The sequence below is a fragment of the Cynocephalus volans genome, chromosome 6 (genome assembly GCF_027409185.1).
Source record: "Cynocephalus volans isolate mCynVol1 chromosome 6, mCynVol1.pri, whole genome shotgun sequence".
Lineage (NCBI taxonomy): Eukaryota > Metazoa > Chordata > Mammalia > Dermoptera > Cynocephalidae > Cynocephalus > Cynocephalus volans.
In genome coordinates this window covers 44,401,961-44,424,950 of record NC_084465.1, presented here as the reverse complement: position 1 = coordinate 44,424,950, position 22,990 = coordinate 44,401,961, and the positions used below count along the sequence as shown (strand labels likewise).

General features: G+C 36.3%; 2 protein-coding genes and 1 pseudogene across 9 annotated transcripts in view; all 3 read right to left on the bottom strand.

The window, feature by feature from the left end:
* IMMP2L (inner mitochondrial membrane peptidase subunit 2) overlaps window positions 1-22,990 on the bottom strand; it is an 896,337-nt gene that overhangs the window by 82,249 nt on the left and 791,098 nt on the right. The gene's annotated exons all lie outside the window — the stretch shown is intronic.
* LOC134380546 (regulator of MON1-CCZ1 complex-like) lies at window positions 9,227-11,208 on the bottom strand. Of its 2 annotated transcripts, XM_063100540.1 has the most exons (2): window positions 9,513-11,208; window positions 9,254-9,415 (listed from the first exon to the last, which is right to left on the bottom strand). In XM_063100540.1, the coding sequence occupies exons 1-2, from the start codon at window positions 11,205-11,207 to the stop codon at window positions 9,254-9,256; spliced, it is 1,857 nt and encodes a 618-aa protein (XP_062956610.1). In that variant the 5' UTR covers window position 11,208. The 2 variants fall into 2 exon arrangements, with proteins under 2 accessions (XP_062956609.1, XP_062956610.1); XM_063100539.1 differs by having other exon boundaries at window positions 9,227-11,208.
* On the bottom strand, window positions 14,055-14,660 carry LOC134380059 (platelet-activating factor acetylhydrolase IB subunit alpha2-like; annotated as a pseudogene).

Genomic DNA, 22,990 nt, shown 5'->3' with positions numbered 1-22,990 from the left:
CTTTTCTAAATTAATTTCTTGATTGTCGGTGCTCTTTCCCTATTATTTTCTTTATTTGCCTAGAATAGCATTTGCTCTTTCCTGGTTGCATCACACATTTCATGTCCAGCCTCTTGAGCTCAAACTTCCACATTCAATTCTGTGCTATTTTGCATTCATCCAGCATAACGGGAATGACTTCTTGCACAGCGAACACACACGCTGCTCCAAACCACTATCCATTTGCATATAAGCTTGTAATTCAGTAGTCAGCTAATTCCTCATCATTCTGGGATTGATTGACCAATTGATAGATTACTTAGGTCTCCTCCTTCATTCTCCTGCTGTCTATCTTTTGGCCACATCATTTTTGTATTTTCACTAGATAATATGCAGAGGTGAAGAGAGGACGTGAAATACAAATTAGTCAATTCTGATCATTCTGAGCAGCCTTCATAAAAAGATTTGATGGAAGACAAGTTTGAAATTTTTTATTGGTTCAATTGAGAATTATAAACTGTTCATGGGTGTCATTTATCCATGCTATTTCTGTTCACCATTTAATATGGATAATTGGGAAGAAAATGGGCAGATGAAGAAAAAAAAAGTTAGTGATAAGTGAAAAGTAAGAAAAGAGAGAGCTAAAAGTAAGATAAAAGTTACACTACAATATGGCTCAACCAATGAGTGTGTGAGGTCTTCTCTGGATTCAAACCAATTTCTACTGACTGTATCTCCTGATGGGGAAACAGTCCACATCTTGAAACGAATAAATATCCATCTGACTGATTTTTTAGCATACTGTAAGAGTAAAAACCCAACAGATTGATTATCTGAACTGTTTGGTTTTTTAATGATCTTCTTTGTTCAAGTAGACACAAGCCACTGAAGAGTCCCCAATCCCTATATGCTTATACAAACAGACCCAGTCACATACATACAACCATACAGCATGCAGTTAGTGCTTTCCTGATACCAAAAGAACCTGAAGAGTTGAATTCCTTCTTAAGAAAATCTACAAGATAAACTTAATACTGTTATAAAATCTAGGGTACTTAGTAAAGCAAGAGCTGACTATTTTCTGTGAAGAACTCAGGAGATGGAGGTTCTCATCCTTAATTCCCTTACAGCTAATGAGAAGTCATCTGCATTATGCAGGGTCATTCCTACATAATACAATCCTTTGTGAGCAATGTGCCCCTCAATATAATGGCACTCATTAGCGAATGTACAAACATTTCTGTGAATATATTAAAAGGTTTAAGAGAAATTAGCCTCTGTTTATAATTAGAAAACATCAGTGAAAATGTATTTTATTTCATGGGCTTTTCTGATAAAATTAAAATTAACAATGAAGTGCCTTCCTCTCTCCTAGACAAACTTCCTCATAGAAGTTCAAATCTTTACATTACATGCACTGTCTTGTCCCTGTCAAAATCCCTTTGATGTCTGTGGCAATAGATGTTTCTGAAGTTATTTTTATACACGCTGTATGGCAAGTGTTCCTTTTGAGCAGCTTTGCATCTTTACAGGAAGGTATTAAAGATTGTACTAATGTTCTTATTTGAGTAATTATTACCATACAGATATATAGAAAAAAAACAACTGTTCAGTGAAAGGTCTTTCTAAAGGCTCTGAGTTATCAGGTAGATAAAGCATTTCTGGAATATCTGACCCTATAAAAGTCATTCTAGGAAGACTTGGGGTTCCTGTGCAGCACATGTCACTTTAATGACAAAACGAATATCTGTCTGGCAAAATCACCATGTAATTAACATTAACATAGCTCCCACAGATCCAATTTGTCCCTGGTTAGATTTACATGGCACTTGCTCTGTGGGACCTGTGCTATACTTCTAGGGTCTATCAGGGACACTCAAATGCACCTGCTCACCAAGGCTTGGGCAGAAGATTGAAGTGCTGACAGGAAGAAAAGAAAGAAAACTACAACAATGGCAAAGGAAAATTAATCTTTGGAAAATTCTATAGGTAAATAACCAGAGTTTCTCCAAAGAAGAACTTGCTGTATTTGTGATTTTATGGCAAAATTATTAGACATTGGGAGGAGAAATTAGCTTAAGAGTCTCACTGAATTAGGATCAGGTCAAATATTAGTACTGATGCTCTTAGTAAGGAGGATGAGGGAGTTGCCGAGGGCCCCATTGCTAGAGGGTAATGCCTCCAACCATCAAGGCTACACTTTTGAGAAGTAATGAGAAAAAAGCAAGACTTATTCTAACAGAATAAAGCAGGTCTGCCTGAATCCCAGTGTTGCCACTTTAAGCTGTGTGATCTCAGGCAAGTTACTTAATTTAACTGAGTCTCAGTTTCCTCATCTGAAAACAAGGATAATAAAAGCACCTACCTTTCAGGCTTGTCATGAAGTTTAAATGAGCTAGAATATGTCCATACATAGAATAGTGCCTGATACATATTAAATGTTATATAAATATATGAGGGTAGAATTCATCAAAAGGATTTATTAAAAACAAAAACCCAAAACCCAAAACTAAGATTTATATGGCAAAAACTATATGACAGATATTATTCCAATGGCTTTACTACCATGTATAATCTTCATAATACCCCTATGAGGAAGGTATTCTTATAATCTCCATTTTACAGATGAGGAACTTGAGACATAAATGTTTAGTAATCTTGAGAGCCAGGATCTGGACCCAGCACTTGGTTCCAAAATCTGTGCTCTGAACCATGAAGCTAGACTTTCTCTATGAAGGAAGAGCCCTTGTCACTATCTTTCGGTAAACAGGGGTAGCTATGAGATCTAATTCTTGAATTGAGCAAATTCGGCAGTATACCAAACCCTCCTAAAGTTCTCTGATCCCTTATGGGGGATTAGGCCTTAACCTCTGAATCAAGGGGGACACAGTGGTTCTGGATCATTGAGGTGGTAAAAAAAAAGGGAACAAACCTGCCCAATACTCCTGAGGTATTCTTTCTCAAGACTTGGTTGAGTCTATAAATTGGGAACAAGGATCACCATGAGCTGCAGGAGTTTGGCCATTGTCTTATTGCACAGGAGGCCCCACATCTGTGGGAGATGCCAGAGTACAAGCTTTAGCCTTCTTATCCTCAAGGCTCTGCTCTGGTGTCTGGTCAGAAGACTCAGCTCTTGCCTGATGAACCCCTGAGTACAGCTTCACTAGTGTTGGCAGCCAGCCCACAGCTTAACCCACAGCTGCCCCAAGAGCAGCACTGTGCTACCCAACGTCCCTATTGCACTGCAGCTCACATTTCCATAGTGTCACCCCCACACTGGCAATGAATGTGATGCTGAGGAGTAAATCCTCTGTCAAAAGGGACAATGCTGTTCTAACACCTATAAGTACCAGAAGAGAGGCATCTTGTTCAGCATTCCTGGCTTTGGATAAGGCTCACCAAGGCCAGTTTCTCTTCAATAACTAGGGCCCCTTGACTACAGTGAAGTAGAACCAAGTCAGTCCTAACTCCCCTGCTCAAGTCATCCGGAAGCACCATGCAACCCCTGGGGGTAGAGAACAGGAGGGAAAAACTCAGACTCCTAATCTTCACACTTTACAGGCAGGAGGACTCAAGCACTCCATTCTAGGCACCAACTGCAGTAAATTACCAGCATTCAAAACTCTGCAGAGGCACACCTAAGTTAGAACTGGAAGCACCATCCGTCGTACTAATTTCTCTTTTGTTTGTCCTTTCAAACATGGAATTTTAAAAAGTGAGTAATATAAGTTCAACTTTAAAATGTTGTCTGTGTATGTGTATATTTCCAAGGTAATATATAAGTTCTAAATAACAAGACCCCAAAAAGTTTCTTGATCATCTGAGAGCAAGGTTTCACAAGAAACTGTCATGCAGAAAAGGTGGTTTAGTCAGTGTATGCTAGAAAACCAAGGATACAAATGAAATGGTGAGCTTTTCAATGTTTCAAGGTCTCTATACTGACAAAATGTTCACAATTTGCCTGGGGCTATAATCTCACAACTGCTTTAAGCAAAGAGGACTAAATCTACCTTCTAATTGGCTGAGACACAGTCACAGAAAATTCAGGTGTTTCAGAAAACAGTAAAAATGATTCATTAGGTCAGTTTTATCAGAAGACATCCTGAGCCAGCATCTCAATCTAATAGTATGGAATACTTTACATACGGGGTTCTGTCTAGAACACTAAAAAAAAAATCAGTCATTAAATATCAGGTGCAAAAACAAATTAAATCTGGAACTCTGGCCAAATGCTGTCTTGCAACATATAGCTATAAAAACAATTTTCCTTGAACTATATTTCCCAAAGGCTGTAAACAAAAAAAGCCAACCACAACATAGCAACTATGCTAATATTATTACAACACCTAACCTGTTATTCAGAAACAGGTCTAGGAATTTAGCAATCCAAACTGTGCTCTAGGTGGGAAGACAAAGGCAGAATTAAATTATTCATTTCACTTGGGGGTTCGACTGTCCAGGGGGGCAATCAGGCAAGTGTCCAGTGACAGCCTGGTCTTGTTTTTGTTTTAAGTGTCTGCACTAGCATTCTTTAAATTATTTTCTATTGGAATTCTAAATTATAACACTGGGAAAAACAGTCAAAAAATTTATGTAAGTAGCCATTTTAAATGAGAGTAGTGTTGGGGACCGACCCCATGGCGCACTCGGGAGAGTGCAGCGCTGGGAGCGCAGGAGCGCTCCCGCCGCGGGTTCGGATCCTATATAAGGATGGCCGGTGCGCTCACTGGCTGAGCACAGTACCGGCCGTGTTGGAAGCGGTACATTTTCTTTCTGTATCTTTAGAAATTAAATTACTTCCTTTTGTGTCTTTGATAACTGTTGCTGTTTGAGGTTGTTTGCATCTGACAATACTTTTGAAAGGGGACAAGTTGAAAAATTTTGTAAGTGTGCCACATAATAATATTATGTTTTGTAGTTTCACCAAGTTTAAAAACCTCTGTCTACATAATAAGCAAAAAATATTTTATAAGAGAAAAGATCATGGAATCAGTGGCTGGTAAACCCTCTGTTACCCAAAATCTTTTTATTAAAAGGATGACTCAGTTTGATCAAGTTATTTGGTTGGCTAATATTTAAAACTGCTTTTCAGTGCTGCAAACCTCACCAAATAAATATGGAAGGACAAAATTATTATGTAAATATGGCACTATGTGAATATACGTCCCCAGCTGCTCCAGGCCCCAAAGCAAATAGTCATCTACAAAAATATTATTTTATCTCTAATGGTGTTTTTATCTAGATGTAAACAGAAACACCTTTCACTGCATCATTAAATAATTTAAATCTATTTTAAAACCTTAGTAAGTTTAATTTAAATATACTTATATAGTACGGGGGTATTTTAAAAGTTTGTGGACAAACAGAAAAGATAATATGAATCTTTCCATGAACTTTTTGAAGTGACTTCATATATGTATACACATATACACATCTTTAGATTAAATTGTAAGCAAAAATCCTAAGTGTAAAAAAAATAATAAAATGGTTAAGTAAATAATGGTAAATCCATAGGATGGAATACTATGCAGCCAATGAAAATTACTTTTTCAATGATCATTTAGTGATGTGGGAAATGCTCACAGCAGGTGAAACTGAAGATATGAAACTTCATATGTTATATGAGTATATCAATTTTGAAATTAAAAATGCATGCATATAAAAAATACAAGCAGGAAATATATTAATATCTCAAGCATTAACCATCTCTTGATAGTGAGATCATGCATGTTTTCTTATACTTCTCTGCATGTTCTAAATTTTTTTTTTTTTTTTTTTACAATGAGAGAATAATGCTTAAGTTAACTTGGGCGGGGAGGGGTTCTGATCTAATATTAGCTCGTCTGTGTAGTTTAAAGTATACACAGTTTCAACAACATGGACAGTGGGTTGAGTTCATTGCTAAGGGCGAATAGAAATATTCTATTTAAATTCCAAGTAAATACCTGATAGCAATAGGAAACCTAAAGAAGAGGGCAATTGTATGAAGTCTTTTCTAGACCTAAACTGGTAGAGAAAACCATGATTGGAGAAAAGGTCACATGGATTTCATTCTGGTATTCCAGGGATATAAAAATATATGTTGAATGATTTAAACTTTCAAATACACACATTTGTCTTTAGGTCAAAGCCATTCTTAGAGGAACCCTCAACTAAAATACTTTTCATCATGTTCAAATGCTATTCTTTCAAAATTGAAAGCTCTGAAAGATAAAAATATGTTGGTTTTGCTACATCTGTTACCCTTCCTAACTTGGAAAAAAAATTAAATGTAAAGTAAATGTAGAGTAAAGGTAATGCAGCCACTAGAGACGAAACATTCTCAGTTTTCTCCTATAGAAAAAAATATGTGAGCTACTCTTGAACATGAAAGCTGTTTCTCCTTGTTGGTATAGTGTACCATGACTATGCATTACCCTGGCTCTGTGGAACCTGGAGGACAGCAAAGTCAACTTGCTGTTTAAAAAAAAAAAAAAAAAAGACAAAAGACATACATGTACAGAAAAACACCTATGAAAAAATAACTTCTTGAGGAAAGAACTAATAAACCTCAAAACAGAATTAAAACATCATACTTTGGCCAATAATAAATGGTCTGTAATTTACATGAAATACTACATAATAAACAGTGACTAGGTAGGTGTGTAAGTTATCTTTGATTTATATCCTGTGTATGCTTAACACCAAAGTCATCAGTAATTCACACTCCGGGGTAGTTATCTTCTGAAGATTATAATCAAGAGTTTGCACTCCAGAGATGGTTATGTCATGAACATCAAATATCACCATATCTGTACTACAGGGTGAGCTAGTTGGCTTAAGTAACGTTAAAAAGAATTTTTCTTTGGTAAAATAGGTGGTATTTAAGACAAGTGGCTTCCCAGAAAGATTGTATAGGTATCTCCACCTTCCATGAATAAGAAACCAGTAGCCCAACTGCCAAATAGCACTTTAGGTCTAGAACTTCTTTTAACTATGTGCCCCCCTTAACAGAGGACACTAAGCAAACCAGAAGGCTTCCTGATCCTGCTACTATAATATTGTGGTGTCTTCTTTGGAGTAAAGTTTTCAGCATAGTTAATTGTTGGAATTCCTAAATGGACAAAGTGTAGGAGTAAACAGGCTGTAGACTGATTTTGTGCCTGCATGCTAATAAATGTATGGCAAGATTCAGACTAGGACTTGCTTTCATTTCGATATGGGGGAAGAGACTCGTATCTTCCACTTAACTTCAATTTCTGGAAGCTGCCAATATTAAACAAAAAAGCCTGCCAACTATAAACTCAGCTCAAGGGTCACCTTTTAATAAAGCTTTCCCTTTCCTTCCCGAGTTGTAAAGACAATTTCTTCCTTTATACTTCCCACTGTATCTGATATTATATTTATGATAGCATTCTGCAAAGGATTGTTTTTTTTTCTTTGAATGTTTGTCTTCCCCACTGATTGGGTGTTTCTTTACATGTCAGAGTTTACAGTAGAAACCATGCAAACTCTATCCCTGCAACTTTCCAAGACAGTGATTGTTAATATTCATAGCCAAGAACTTGACAGTAGCTCTATAGTAAACGTGGGGGTGAAGGGGAGGATAAAAGTAGTGAGGACTGGACATCACTAGAAATTCCTGGGAATGTCTCACAGCCTTTCCCATGGGCCTTCTCATTAGCACACCATTCAGGGATGTGGACTTCTTAGATAGGACTCTGCAGCCTTGTGCAACTGTCACAGGAGCCCATCTCAGTAGGTGTGCCTGACAATCACTTGGTTTGGTCACATTTGGAAAACACAGCAATAACTAAATAAGTATATTAATGCAACTCTTCTGAGTTATGACAGCCCACAAGACATTGTTTTCCATGGGGGAGAAATGCATTTGTAGCAATGTTAATAGGAAAGATGAAATTATTTGGGATCATTTGGGAGCAATCAAATCTGTCACTCATCTACTTTTCCACAGTAGGTTTTTCCCCCAGAACCTAGTTTTAAACTTGTTGCTCTTAATAGTACCCCATAAATTGAACAATTTCTTTAGCTCATTTATTTAATAGGAACATCCTATACCAAAAATAATATTGAAGAATAATGCTGAGAAAGCTGCAGAGCTAGAGAATTAACACTGCCTCTAGAATGTCTTATGTTATATAAGCTTCACTCTATAAATACATTTGGCAGAAGTGTCATTCTGCATTATTTTTGCTACAATATGTGTTATTCTGAGGCTCTGTTAAAATGGTGTCTTGCATATGTACTATATTAAAACTTCCATATTGACAGTTACAAGTGAGCAAATAATCTTAACACCAAATAAATTGTTAAAAAAGATACAGTTTGGTGGTTATATATGCAGTCTTATTTTAAAACTAATAAATTATTTTAATTCTAAGATTCTGAAAATAAGCCTTTCCTGTTTTAAGACTTTGACTTGTTTTTCATTTATTGTTCTGCTGGTCTTAAAAAGGAAACCTAACATTTTCTAACTGATGGACAGCAATGAATTCCTTTTTACTGAAACACCCACACTCAAAACTTCTTGGCAGTTTTCAAGGCAGTGCTGGGTTAGGAAGAAGATGAGAACATGTCTTTACTAAAATGAACATCTGGCTTCTAAAGCTACCAAATGAAGGCAGAAATGGAGTTGAAAAATATTTTGTCACATATAAGTTTTCCAGTGAAGCAATCTAATGGACAGAGAGTCTGGAAGCTTTAAGATATTTAGGTAATTCTATTTAATGTTTCTACTTAATAAGAAAAATAGAGTTGAAATTTGGTGAATGTTTTCACATATGTGAGTAAATATGGACCGTAAAGGAAACAGTGTTTTAAGAAAAGTGTAGTCAATAGAAGATATCAAAAAATTCAGAATACTGTCATCAATTCAAGAAACATCTATTTGGCATCTATGCCGTATATTGGAAGAAATGTTGGGGACATAAAGATGAAGATAACCTCTTAGGCTGTACACATTCATTACCATTTATTTCTGTAGTAAGGTAAGTAAATAATTTTGTTTCTCATTGCTACTGCATTACTATTATCACTAGAGTTAACCTTTTTCAATATAAAAATAAACTAAAACAGAGCAGAGCAAAATTATTTTTATTCTCTCATAATTAGAAAGCTTTTTTTTTTAGAAACATTTGAGAATGTTGCAGATAAACTTTATTACAACATTTTGTAGTTTAAAGAGCTTTATTAATGCAATAAATTAACTTTGTACACATTTTTATAAAAAAAAAAAAAAAAACTAGCAGATGGCTTCAGAACGTTGTAGGCCTCATTAGAGCTTGGTCTCCAAAAACCTGTTTGAAAAAGGCAACATGTTCTTCACAGTGTTCACCTGGTGTGAAATTAGGGTTCCCTCGCAAACGCTGGTTTCGCTGTTCAAAAAACCGGAATATAGTATAGAAAAGCATGTTATCTTCCGTCTGCTTCGCAGCATCTAAAAATTTTCGTGCAGAAATGTTGTCATGGCCACCAATGCCCCGGATAAACCTTAAGGCAGCTAACACTTGGTGTTTGGAAAGAAGAACTTCCACTATTTCATCATTTGCCGTTGAAAGTCGCTTCAGCATGTCCAGAGACAGCTGATGTGCAGGAGGATAGAAACTTTCTAGGGATAATAGCAGACAAGCCAAAGGTTTGGAGTCACTGAGGACATGGTACTGTAGGAACTGATGCAGCATATAAAAGAGGTTGTGCTGGACAAGCGTTTTGATGACAAGTTCATGTAAGTAATGCTGTACTGTAATCTGGAACTGGTTAAGAGAGCGAATATACTCCATGAGCACAGCTATCACAAATTTATGAGGCATCTCCTTCTTTTCGGCAAACCCCGACAGCACGTGGGTGTACATGTCTGACTGGTCCAGCACTGCTTGGGTCCGCACAGGCCTCCTGAGAAGCGGGTTGCTTCGGCATTGCCCTGCTTCTACTGCCACTGTATAACTCTGCTCGGCATCCAAGTACTTTTTATACTCATGGTTGAGTTTATCAAAAACAGTGGCTATCACAGGCAGTGTTGCTCGGTCAGAATCACTTAACATCTGCGAACAGACAGACAGGATGACCATCTTGCATTCCTTTCTCTGGAGGAGAAAGTCCATCAGTCTTCCTTTATCTGGCAAGAGATTTACTATGGGCTGAAGTTTCACTTGGAGGTTCCAGAGGTAACCTTGGCTTGCACTGATAATGATGTCAGGTTGAAAGACAATCCAGGATGAAGAATAGAGCTTACAGGGAACAGGAGACTGGCTGGTCACGGCAGCAGAACCTGCCATGGGGATCTGATAGGGCTGAATCGATCGAGCTGGAAGCACTGGGTGATGGAAGGTAACGGTGCCATCAAACTCTCCCCTTAACTTGATGTCAAATATTACCGATGTCTCCGTATCCTGATGATGAACCACTACCAGGTTGTCCACCACATTTAGGGCAAACTTTCCCGTCCTATTTAACTTTAATATGTGCATCTTTTTACAGGCACCTTCTCGTGGCAGATGATACAGGACCACCTCCGCTCCTGTACTATTGGAGGTCCGAGAATGATGCCTCAGGAAGAGAACATAAAGCTGTCCATATATGATGGCCATCGCAATGTCTCTTTCAGAGAGGCTAGGTTTGGTGGACTTGGGCGCAGCTGGTAATTCAATCTCAAACTTGGGCAGCTTCGACATAGTGCCAGCCCTAAAATAAAAAGGCTGCAGAACATTTTCAAGGACTGTGGTAGACAGCAGAATCACGGCACTCTCGGGACAGTACATGTACCAATTCACGTTGATATTGTGGCTCTTCAAAAGTTTCAGAGTCCGCTTCTCTGGTAATACCTGGTAAAATTCAATTCCTTGATCTGTTATGAAGACGATTTCAGTAGAACTGGTCCAGCAGAATCCTAGTATGTTGGCATTCTTGGTCTTGCACTCTTGTGTGTACTCCAGCTGAGAATTATCTGGGATAAAATTACAAAAATCCACAGTCTTTGAGGTCCTTTGAACAGCCAGTATCTTATTTTCTAAGGAAAACTTAATGCACTTCACTTCTCCTTTGTCATCCATTCTAAACGAGATGGGATTCCTATCATCTGGGCCTTTCACTACCACCCCAGTAGCTCCACCAGATCGAACAGCAAAAACCTGCTTGTTGGCCTCATCAAAGAAGACGCAGTTGACGGGGTTCGCCTTCTCGAACTGCACCGGCCGCTCGCACAGCTCCAGGTAGTAGTCCTCCTCGCCCATGGCGGGCGCCGCGGCGGGGGCCCTGGGGGCGGTGTATATTAGTGTATAAAATAAATATCTGGACAAAAGAACCTTATTAAGAAGGACAAGGGAGGGGCCAAAGAAACTATATTTTAAATAAGCCTAGCAGAGTACAGAAACATAGGTGCGATAAGAACCACCATTTGAGATACGCTGCTGTAAGAACTGTAACAGCACCTAACTATCCTTTTCCAACAAAATTCAGCTATAAGAACTGGTGTGTTGAAAAATGTTTAACAACTGACTCTCAGCAGGGTGGGGTGGAGCTGATTTGTGATGTCTTCCTATTTCTATGGTGTAAATTCTTCCATTATGGCCAATGTCAAGCTACCAAGGTGAAGTCATTGAACATGCAGTTGGGAGGAGATGCTCGGTAGAACACCATTATGTCTACTGTGTGTAGTAGTAAAACATAGTAAAATAATTAGAAAATGATGTCTTGTGGATTTATTACCTTCATTTTCGATTATAATTAATTTCTAGGTTTATACAATTTAACTTTTAAAAATAGCTATGTTTTAATGGCCACTCAAAAAATTCTTTTGATTATAATTAATTTCTAGGTTTATACAATTTAACTTTTAAAAATAGCTATGTTTTTACGGCCACTCAAAAAATTCTTTTGATTATAATTAATTTCTAGGTTTATAAAATTTAACTTTTAAAAATAGCTATGTTTTCATGGCCACTCAAAAAATTCCTGAATATTTAATAATTTTCTCCTAGAAACCAGTACAAGCCAGTCCCAGCACACACTGGCTATAAGAGTTGTTTTATTTAGTCTACTTTGCATCAGTTTAACATACAAGTAATATATAAAGGGAAAGATTCTATTACTTCTTCTTATAGCTATTGCTATAAGCAAATAAAACTGAATAAAAGTTATTTTTATATGTAATGACTGCAAAGAATTGTCTTTTTATTCAAACTTTTTCCATATCTAAAAGATATCATAAGCTACCAAAAATACATCATGGTGGAGCAAAGCAAATTCGAGTCTCTGGGTACTGTTCTTACTAAATTTGAATGACGGAGGTTTAGTTAGTGAGAAGGGCATGACTTCCAATGAGGCATGGCAGGGAAAGGAAGGTATTTCTGACTCATGAGCATTTTTGGTGATGTTCTAATGTACATAGCTCGTTTTTTTTTTCTCCCCAGAAAAGTATGTAATTTTTTTTAAAAAAGACAAAAAATAAAAACAAAATGATTCCTCGAAAGAGGCTTGACAAGAACAACATCAGCCCAAGTTCTATGCCTCTCAATCAGGTCTTAGAACAAATCTGCAACCGCTCCTCCAACACACAAAAGCACTGCCATTTGCTTTGCAAGCAGAACATAAAAGATATACGTTCAGTTATGAAAATTGAACATTAAACATAATCACCGCAGAGCACATTTTGATGGGTTACTTCAGTACCCACCTGGTCCAGTTTAAAATACCAGCTTGTGGAACAATTGTTCAATTAAACAATAAACCATCTATTGTCCTGTTATTTTTTAAAATGCAATTCTTACAGTTTAAACAAGATTATAAAGAGCTCTCTTGACAGAAATTCCCAGGTGAAGACATATTAATGAGAAATCTTAAAAGTTGAACACAACTAGATTTTTACTAAATGGTGTTTTTTTACTAAAAGGTAGAATGCCTATTCTGAAGATCAGTTTCACTTGTTTCCCCACAGATTTTTTTGGATTGATATAATTTAAAAACTAAGCTAATAAGAAAGTAAAATATACACCTTAAAATACTATAAAACTCGAAATAATGTCAGGTGTTATGAAATGGAAAACACAGTTCTGATTTCTCCCCCCACTAAAAAGGAAACTGTAACAGGTTTTAAGGGCAAAACAAAACAAACCAAAATTCTGAATGTGAATAGCACTACACGGACTCTATAGCACAAAAACCACACAAAAATGAGTTATATATCAGTAATAGGATGGGAGTAACTGGCTGGGGAATTACAGTTCCAGCAACAGAATTCCCAGGTCAAAAATGTGTTAAAAGCTTGTAATGTGAACAAGGACAAAGAAAAAAAAAAAAAAAAAAAAAAAAAAAAAAAAAAAGGGATGAGGAGGAAAAGGGAGGAAAGGCTGCATGCATGGGTCTGTTATAGACATGATATTCAGTAGCATAAAAACAATACCCTCCAAAGAGTCCTCCGAATAGGGCAAAACCTGTTTTTCACTTCTACGCATGGAAAAGATTAAGAGAGTGGAACAAATTCACGTGTAACTATAGCATCTCCCATTTTCGAATGACAAATATGCTCAATCTTATGACATATGTTGAGAAATATTGAGAATATATATATGTAAAGCAAAATAAAAACAAAAGGCTAAATTATAAACCTTAAAAACTGGAAAAAAATATCTGTTTTAAAGCCAAGTAGGTATGATTCTGATAATTATTATATGACATAATCTATAGAAAGAAAGGCCAAAGAAAGAATATTCAAATTGTTCAGTATGTAGGATTGATGTTGTCCGATGAAAACCAGTGATCATTCAAGGAATGTGTCATGCATACAACCCAAAAGTCCCCTTCTGGTTTCAAATGAATGTAAACAACGATTTTCCTTAGCTAATGTTTTTCCTATGTCAAACAGACCTTCTTTGTACAGGAACAGTCTAAATCCCTCCTCCCCTTCAAACACTAGATATGAACGTCCAGGAACATTTTACAATGTAAGGCGCCTTAAGAAAGAGAAGGATTCTGTTAGCGCCAGTGATAGAGCTGACCTGAGGAAGCTGGGCTGTTATGAACACTGATGGGAGCCAGTCAGGCAATCCAAGTTTGTTTCTTTCAACAACTGCATGCTTAGCTCACGGGGGACAGAGAGGGGTGTGTGTGCAGCAGATCTTCACGTAGCCCCCTCCTGTGAGCTGCAGAAAATCAAACGTGTGGTGGCAAGAGATGGCACTATCCGAGTGCAGGAAGCCCCCATCTATATCCAGAAGCCGCACATTGGCAAGCTGCAGCTGGGAAACCTTCAGAAGCTGGTTCACCTTGGCATTCTTTTGCCTCAAAGGGTTGGACTTCTTACCTCGAGGTAACAAACCTACCACAATGATTTTGGCCTATGGCTGCCTTGTGTTGATAAGTTGTACAATGGCTTTGAGTTTGTTCCTGCGCGGACAGCAATGCCCTAAGGTTTAATATTCTCCAGTTCTGCATTATTTAATCTCCACAAAACATGTCTTGTATCTCCCCCAATTCCAAAATTCAGTGCATGAATGGGGAAAAAGCTCTCGCCATATGTCATATTGCTGCATTAACTGCACCATGGAGTTTCCTACAAACAGTACATCGGGCTCTTTGTTTTTACAGTCCAGGACAAATCTGTTGGGCTGAGATATCCGTCTGTCATCTCCTTGAACATCTTCCGCTGCATATGGAATAGCTGCCGGATTTGAGTCTCCACTGCGCATTCTACACTCAGGTAGAGGGTCCATGCGGGCCAGGTGTGTCCTTCCTCTGGCCCCAGCACCAGCAGCGGCGCCTCCACTTCCAGTTCCCCTGCCACTCCGAATGTAGCTAGTTCCTAAACTCTAAACAATATATGCAGCAAGAAAGTCTACAATGCATGCATAGTGGCATTTCTAGGAATAGCCAGATGGCTTATCATGTACTTCCCAACTTCTACTAAGAGCAAGAAAAAAATGGCTTAAGAGGTATATTATCACTTCTCAGGGCTCTAGAACACCATAGAATATTCTATAAGAGCCTTATTAAATGTTACTCAAGTGATCTTTCTTTCCCAGGCAGGATCACCCTCGTTAGTCATCCATGGGCCATGGTGACAACAATAATTACTATTGCTCTTTCCATAGTAAGGGAAACAGAGGAGAAAAGTTCCCAGGGAACTGTCTAGCCAGGAAGTTAGTAGTAGATTGGACTCTGAAATTGATTTTTTTTTTTTTTCAACCACAGGTTGGCTATAAAAGAAATAGGAGGTACTTCATGGAAAAAAGCTCACGTAAAAATTTGTATTATCTTTTAAAGCTATTTTCCCACGAACTTTTTGAAGTACACTTGTGCATAAAATGAACATTTCCTACAAGCTTTTTAGCATGAATATTGTCAAGACATATTTTTTAATGACAACTAAATAAAATCATATTTCATTTTTCTATCCTTTGTACTATCTTTAAACTCATCTTTGCCACAGGAATTATTTTGTAGCTGGCCTAGGTAAGAATCTCTTGAGGAAGTGCTGAGATCGCCTTGCTCCTTTTTCTACTTCATTATAATTTGAGTGTCTTGCACCAAAGCTTCAAAAACTAGGTTGATCCAGATTGGTATTCAGGAAATTAAATGTACTGTTCAATTCCTGTAATTGAATTAGAGGCTGATTCTCTCGATTATTTCTCTATATACTAGATGGAAAAAGATTTCTGTGTTTAAAAAGAGAAAAAAATCAAACATTATGGTTTACACTGGTGCTGAAGAATTGAGAATTCACCATTGGCAATAGGTAAGTATTACTTGAAAAACATTTTCCCAAAGTCTCTATATCTCTGCAAATGTTACAGAAGTAACTCCCATGTATAAAACAAGAGTATATTCCGAGGTAAATTTTCAGACTCCTATTGATTCTACTGTTTTGGACTCCTACAACCTGTCGTTTCACAACTCTTCAAGTACACAACTCTGCCTCCCCCTTTCACGGTATCTCTCCCAACTGCCATTGCCCCTTCCCTAGTTTGCCAGCTCAGCTCTATGCTCCATTCTCACTCTGATTTGTTCTCAACTAGGAGTCAATTAAATCCTGGGAAAGTGTCAGCTGGCAAAATCTAGAAGTCTTACCTCACAAACTTATCTGTATTTAAATGAGAAACTTTAACTTACTCAAACTAAAAAGTGCACATAATATTTAGTGAAGCAGGGTGCCTTCACTAAGCCACTCTATTTCCTCACAGCATAGGGTCAGAAGCCAGCCTTTTCCCTCAGAATCCCTGCCTCTCTCACTACAGATGCTCCTCCATTTATGATGGAGTTAGATCCTGATAAACCCCATCGTAAGTTTAAAATATTAATTCAGAAATGCATTTAATACAACGAACCTACGAAACATCATAGTTTAGCCTATAGTACCTTAAATGTGCTCTGATCACTTACATTAGCCAACAGTTGGGCAAAATCATCTAACATGCAGCCTTAAATAACATAAAATGTTGAATATCTCATGTAATTTATTGAATACTGTACTGAAAGTGAAAAACAGAATGGCTGTGTGGATACTTGAAGTATGATTTCTATGCAATGCATATTGCTTATGCTCAATCATGAATAAAAAAACTCATAAGTTGAACCACAGTAAGTTGAACCACAGTAAGTTGAGAACCATCTGTATTCGCATCCCCTGTCTCCTGAGTTCAGAAGCTGCATGAGACAGCAGTTCCACCAGTGTGGGCTTCTTATCTACTGATGAAGGCTTTTCCTTAGCAGACCAGTTGATATTTGACTAGTATCCTTCAAGGAAACGGGGAAGATGTTAAAAGTAAGATTTTACATGTGTACTATATGTTAACCTTGAAAAATTTAAGGATAATTATTAATCATGGTTTTATAAGCACTCACAGATCACTCTGAAAATGCTTTTAGTTATAAATACCATGTTTGACATTAATATGGGGCAGGCGGAAAGTATGTATATTTTCCACAGTAATTTATTCGATCTGGTGCTACAAAAATCATCCATGTATTAAATTGGCAATTGAAGAAATGTGCTTCTAGTTTTCCTCCAATACTGTAGACCACCTATATTCACTACACTGAGTAAAAATTCTCATCATAGTATAACATATTTTATTCTACACACTGTAAATGTAAACTCTACACATTTAGATTTTTTAAGTAATTCTCAAAGTGAATAAAATGCATTTCTTTTCCCTAAGCATATAAAGATACATTCTCCAATTTCAAAATTGCAAAAAAACAAACAAACAAAAAAAACTACTGAATTTTAATTTGCCATTATGGTATTATTATTTGGTTTTCAATAATATCAAACTACTACTCAATATCAATTCAATACATTATTTCTAAGATAAAGATATTTTATATTTTATTCCAAGAAAACCATGCACAGAATATGTTCCTAAAATGAACTAAAATATTCATTTTCCTACATTCAAATATAATTTAGGCAAGATATAAATGGAACTTATCTGACAACATGTTATGAATTGTCAAAAATCTTCATCCAAAATAAAACAGACTCATATAAAATATTAACAATAGCCTGCACCTGAAATAAAACTTTAAAGAGATAATTTTAAGGGAAGGCAGCCTACCTAATTATACTTATTTGAATAACAAAAAGTACATATAAAATTTCATTATAATTATATACCTAAGGAGATATGCTATATAGCCCTTAAACTTCTTTGAAAAAATCAATAGGCAGTAGAAATCAAATTCTTTTCCAATAACGGAGAATGATCACCTTATTCAATTAATTTAAAGCCTTCTCCTTTGAATATGAAGTAGGGGAAGATTAGCTTGTTATCCCCGTTTATCTCTAACCCAGTTTTGACGTAAGAGATGAAACCTCAGTCAGCCACATAAACACCTGGAATGGAGTGTTCCAGCCCAGGGCAGGAATATCTGGGCTCCTTTCAGGTTTCTTTCAATATGACTCCTTGGTCACCTCCAGCCTTCAAATCCATATGGACACAAAAAAGAGATTCTGAGACATTCACTGGACTTATTTATGACTGTGAACATGTTTTATCCCTAAAGCAGACAGAGTACAATTCCAATCCTCAAGAAGATTCTCAGAGAGAGACAATACACATGACTATTTTACATCAGAATTAACAGTAGGAGGGAAAAAAAAATCAACCAACAGGATAAGAGACTAACCTGCTATGTGATTCTGACAGTTTTAGGAGGAAGCTAAGTTTTACCTTAGCACTGTCAATTTGACAGTTTCCTTTTTTGACAATATGTTATTGGCTTAAATGTGATAATTCAACCTTGTTGGTAGAGAGGGTACAGACAAAAATACACCTATATGAACCACATTAGTCCATTTCAAAACTTTTTTTTTTTTAATTGTTTTTGATGGTCTATAAGGCAATTTGACATAATTCTCTTTAGGGCATTTTTACTTGCACATATTCAGTCCCTTAAACTTAAAAAAAAGTTTTGTTTACACCTTTATAAACCCAACACTTAATACTTAATAGGTACTAGTACTCAGATTTGAATACTTCAGAAAGTTCCTGCAAAGATTCATATTATCTTTTAATTCTATTTTCCATGAACTTTTTGATGTACCCTCATATTTCCATATAAATTTGTCTTAGAGCACTGGATCCTTCAGAAATTCTTTGCTTCGAGTTCAGTTAAATTTTCAGCTGTGTACCTAACTATCACCTGCCTTGGTTAGGGAAAATGGATGGGCAGTGTTTTCAGAAGTATGAGTAGTTACTGCCTCCACGGACCAAGAATACAGAGGTTCAAAGGACAGGGATATAGAAAGATCAGAAAAGACCCTGAAAATGAAGATTTAGAAAGGACCACAATCCTGAAGGCCTAGAAGATATTTAAACAAATTTTAGTGTATAGGCTGAGGTAACGGAAGAGGAACATGTAAAGGATAATTGTGATTTTTTCCTGGGAGGACATGGGCAGGAGAGGAGAGGCTTTGAGTACTCTGAAGTTGGTGCAGGAACAATGAATTTGGGAGGTGTAAATGGTGACAAGCCTCCTTGTTCTCTATCTTGGGCCTAATCAGGTTAAACTCAGCTATCAAGGAACATATAGAACAGGGAAAACCATAACATGCTAATAAGCTGGGTTTTGTGATTTTGGACGCCTATACCCTATTGCTAGAGATTGAAGTCCCGTAATAAAATTACCTCTGTTAAATTTTATAATAGCATTGTCAAGTAAGTACCATCATCCTCAATCACAATGAAAAAACTGAAGGTCAGCAAATACATGAGGGTACTTTAAAAAGTTCACGGAAAGATTCATACTATCTTTTAATTATGTTTTTCTGCACATTTTTTGAAGTATCCTCGTAATTTACTTGCCTGAGTTTATAGGGGCTGGTTCTTAAATCACAATTTAAGCAATTTGTTCTTTCCAGCTAAAATCAGATGTTCTTTCTATTACAATATGACTAGATCATGTCAGGAAATGACATTATCAAATGTTCACATGTTGAAATGTGGGGTTTTAAAGAACTGAAGAAAATTTTAAAAGATGATAAATAGAATATGTTTTAAAATGTAAAAAAAATGTACTACTGATATACATGGACATTCTCAGTCAATGAATAGATGACATTTGAATAAAGGGTTTTCACAGCATTTTACTATAATGGTACCATGGAAAATCCAAAATCAAATACTTAAAAGAGGTATAATAAGCCTGTCTCAGATTAAGTTGTATTTTCAATACAAGAAGAGGAGGAATATATAGAAGTTCAAGAAAATGCAGAAATGTCCGTAACCATGGAGAAACAAGCTCTCTGAGGAGCCACAGGTCTACAGAGAACAAGTCAGCAGAGAACCCAACAAGTTCACTGTAGTGTGGAGGAATGAGAGCTGTGTGATCCTGAGCACATTTCTTAATCCTCTTGGAGCTTCAATTTCTCCATAAAAAGATGTTGGACTAGCCTATTACTAAGTTTACTGCAACTTTTTAAAATTCAGAATCAATTACAAATTCTGTAAGTTTTTTCTGCCACAAATAAATACTTCCTTCAGATGGACCTTAAGATATGAAGGATCATAAGAGACTATTATGAACAACTATATGCCAACAAAGTTGTTAACATAGAAGAAATAGATAAATTCCTGAACAAATATAATCTATCAGGAATAAATTATGAAGAAATAGAAAATCTGAACAGACAAATAACAAGTGAGGAAATTAAAGAAAAGCCCAGGATCTGATGGTTTCAGTGCTAAATTCTACCAAACACTTAAAGAAGAGCTAATGCCAATTCTCTTCATATTATTTCAAATAACTGAGGAGTAGCAAATACCTCCAAACTCATTTTATGAGGCCAGCATTACTCTAATCCCGAAACTGGACAAGGACATAACAAAAAAAGAAAACTACAGGCCAATATCCATGATGAACAGAGATACAAAATTTTTCAACAAGATACTAGCAAACCTGATCCAACAGCCCATTAAAAAGATTATTCATCATGATTACATGGGATTTCTCCAAGGGATGCAACGATGGTTTAACCTATGCAAATCAATAAATGTAACACATCATATCAAAATCATATGAGCATTTCAATTGATGCAGAAAAAGCATTTGACAAAATTCAACATCCCTTCATGATAAAAACTCTTAACAAACTAGGTGTTGAAAGTATGTACCTCTATACAATAAAGTCCATATATGACAAACCTATAGCTAACCTCATACTGAGTGGGGAAAAGCTGAAAGCTTTCCCTCTTGGATCAGGAACAGGAAAAGGATGCCCATTTTCAGCACTTCTAATGCAATATAGTACTGGAAGTCCTAGCCAGAGCAATTAGAAAAGAGAAAGAAATAAAAGGCATCCAAATTGGAAAGAAGGAAGTCAAACTGTCCCTGTTTGCAGATGACATGTCTTATATATAGAAAACCCGAACAACTCCACCAAAAAAACTACTAGAACTAATAAGTAAATTCAGTAAAGTTTCAAGATACAAAATCAACATACAAAAATCAGTAGCATTTCTATACACTAATTGTGAAGTATCTGAAAAAGAAATCAAGACAATTTCTCTTACAATAACTCCAAAAAAAAAAAACCCCCAAACAAACAAACAAACAAAAAAACCCCAGATACTTAGGAATAAATTTAACCAAGGAGGTGAAAGACCTCTGATTGAAAATTTTAAAACATTGGTGAAAAAACTTGAAGAGAACATAAATAAATGGAAAGTTATACCATTTTCATGGATTTGAAGCATTAATGTTAAAATGACTATTCTACTCAAACTGATCTATATTGACTTAATGCAATCACTATTAAAATATCAATGAAATTCTTCACTTAAATAGAAAAAACAACCCTAAAATTCATATGAAACCAAAGAAGACCCTGAATAGCCAAAGAAATCCTGAAAAAAAAAAAAAAAAAAAAAGAACAAAGCAGGGGGCATCACACTACCTGACTTTAAATTATACTACAAAGCTGTAGTAACCAAAAAATGTATGGTACTGGCATAAAAGCAGACACATTAGACCAGTGGAACAGAACAGAGAGCCCAGGAATAAATTCATATACCTACAGCCAACTGATCTTTGACAAAGATGCCAAAAATACATATTGGAGAAAAGACAATCTCTACAGTAAATGGTGGTTGGAAAACTGTATATCCACACATAGAAGAAGGAGACTAGACCCCTACTTCTTGCCATTTACAAAAATCAACTCAAAATGGATTAAAGATGCAAATGTAAAACCCAAAACTATGAAACTACTAGAAGAAAACACAGGGGAAATGATTGATGACATGGGGCTGGGCAAGGATTTTTTAAATAAGACTTCAAAAGCACAAACAATAAAAGCAAAAAATAGACTAGTAGGATTATAGAAAACTAAGCAATTCTTTTGTACATCAAAGGAAACTATTAACGGGATGAAGAGACAACCTATGGAATGGGAGAAAATAATTGCAAAGTATACATCTGACAAGGGGTTAATATCTAGAATATATAAGGAATTTAACTCAATAGCAAAAAACCAAATAATTCAATTGAGAAATGGGCAAAGGATCTTAATAGACATTTCTCAAAAGAAGACATGCAAATGGCAAACAGGCATATGAAAAGATGCTCAGCATCTCTAATCATTAGGGAAGTGCAAGTCAAAACAACAATGACTTACCACCTCACTCCAGTTAGAATGGATGTTATCATAGCCAGTCTATTTTTGCTTTTATTGTTTGTGCTTTTGAAGTTTTACTTAAAAAATCCTTGCCCAGCCCCATGTCACGAATCATTTCCCATGTGTTTTCTTCTAGTAGTTTCATAGTTTTGGGTTTTACATTTACATCTTTAATCCATTTTGAGTTGATTTTTGTATATGGCAAATGTTTGTGAGGATGTGGAGAAAGGGGAACACCTGAACACTGTTGGTGGGAATATAAACTAGTACAGCCTTTATGGAAAATAGTATGGAGGTTCCTCAAAAAATTAAAAATAGAATTACCATTTGATCCAGCAATCCCAGTACTGGGTATATACCCAAAGTAAATCAAGTCAGTATATCTAAGAGATATCTGCATTCTCATGTTTATTGGAGCATAATTTACAATATCTAAGATATGGAATCAACCTAAGTGTCCAACAACAGATGAATAGATAAGAAATGTGGTATATATACATGATGGGATACTGTTCAGTCATAAAAAAGAGTGAAATCTTGTCATTTGTGGCAACATGAACAGACTTGGAAGTCATTATGTTAAGTGAAGTAAGCCAGGCACAGCAGCACAGAAAGACGAATACCACATGAACTCACTCATGTGTGAAATCTAAAAAAAAAAGAAAAAAAGTTGATATTATAGAGGCAGAGAATAGAACAGTAGTTACCAGAGACTGGGAAGGGGGAAGGGAAAACAGGGAGAAGTTGTCCAATGGATACAAAATTACAGTTAGATAGGAGGAACAAATTCTGGTGTTCTATTGCACAGTAGGGTGACTATGGTTAACAGTTAAGGCTATATTATGTAATAGGTAGATGAGAGGCTTTTGTGTAGAGGATTCATAAAGCAAATGTACTTCACAG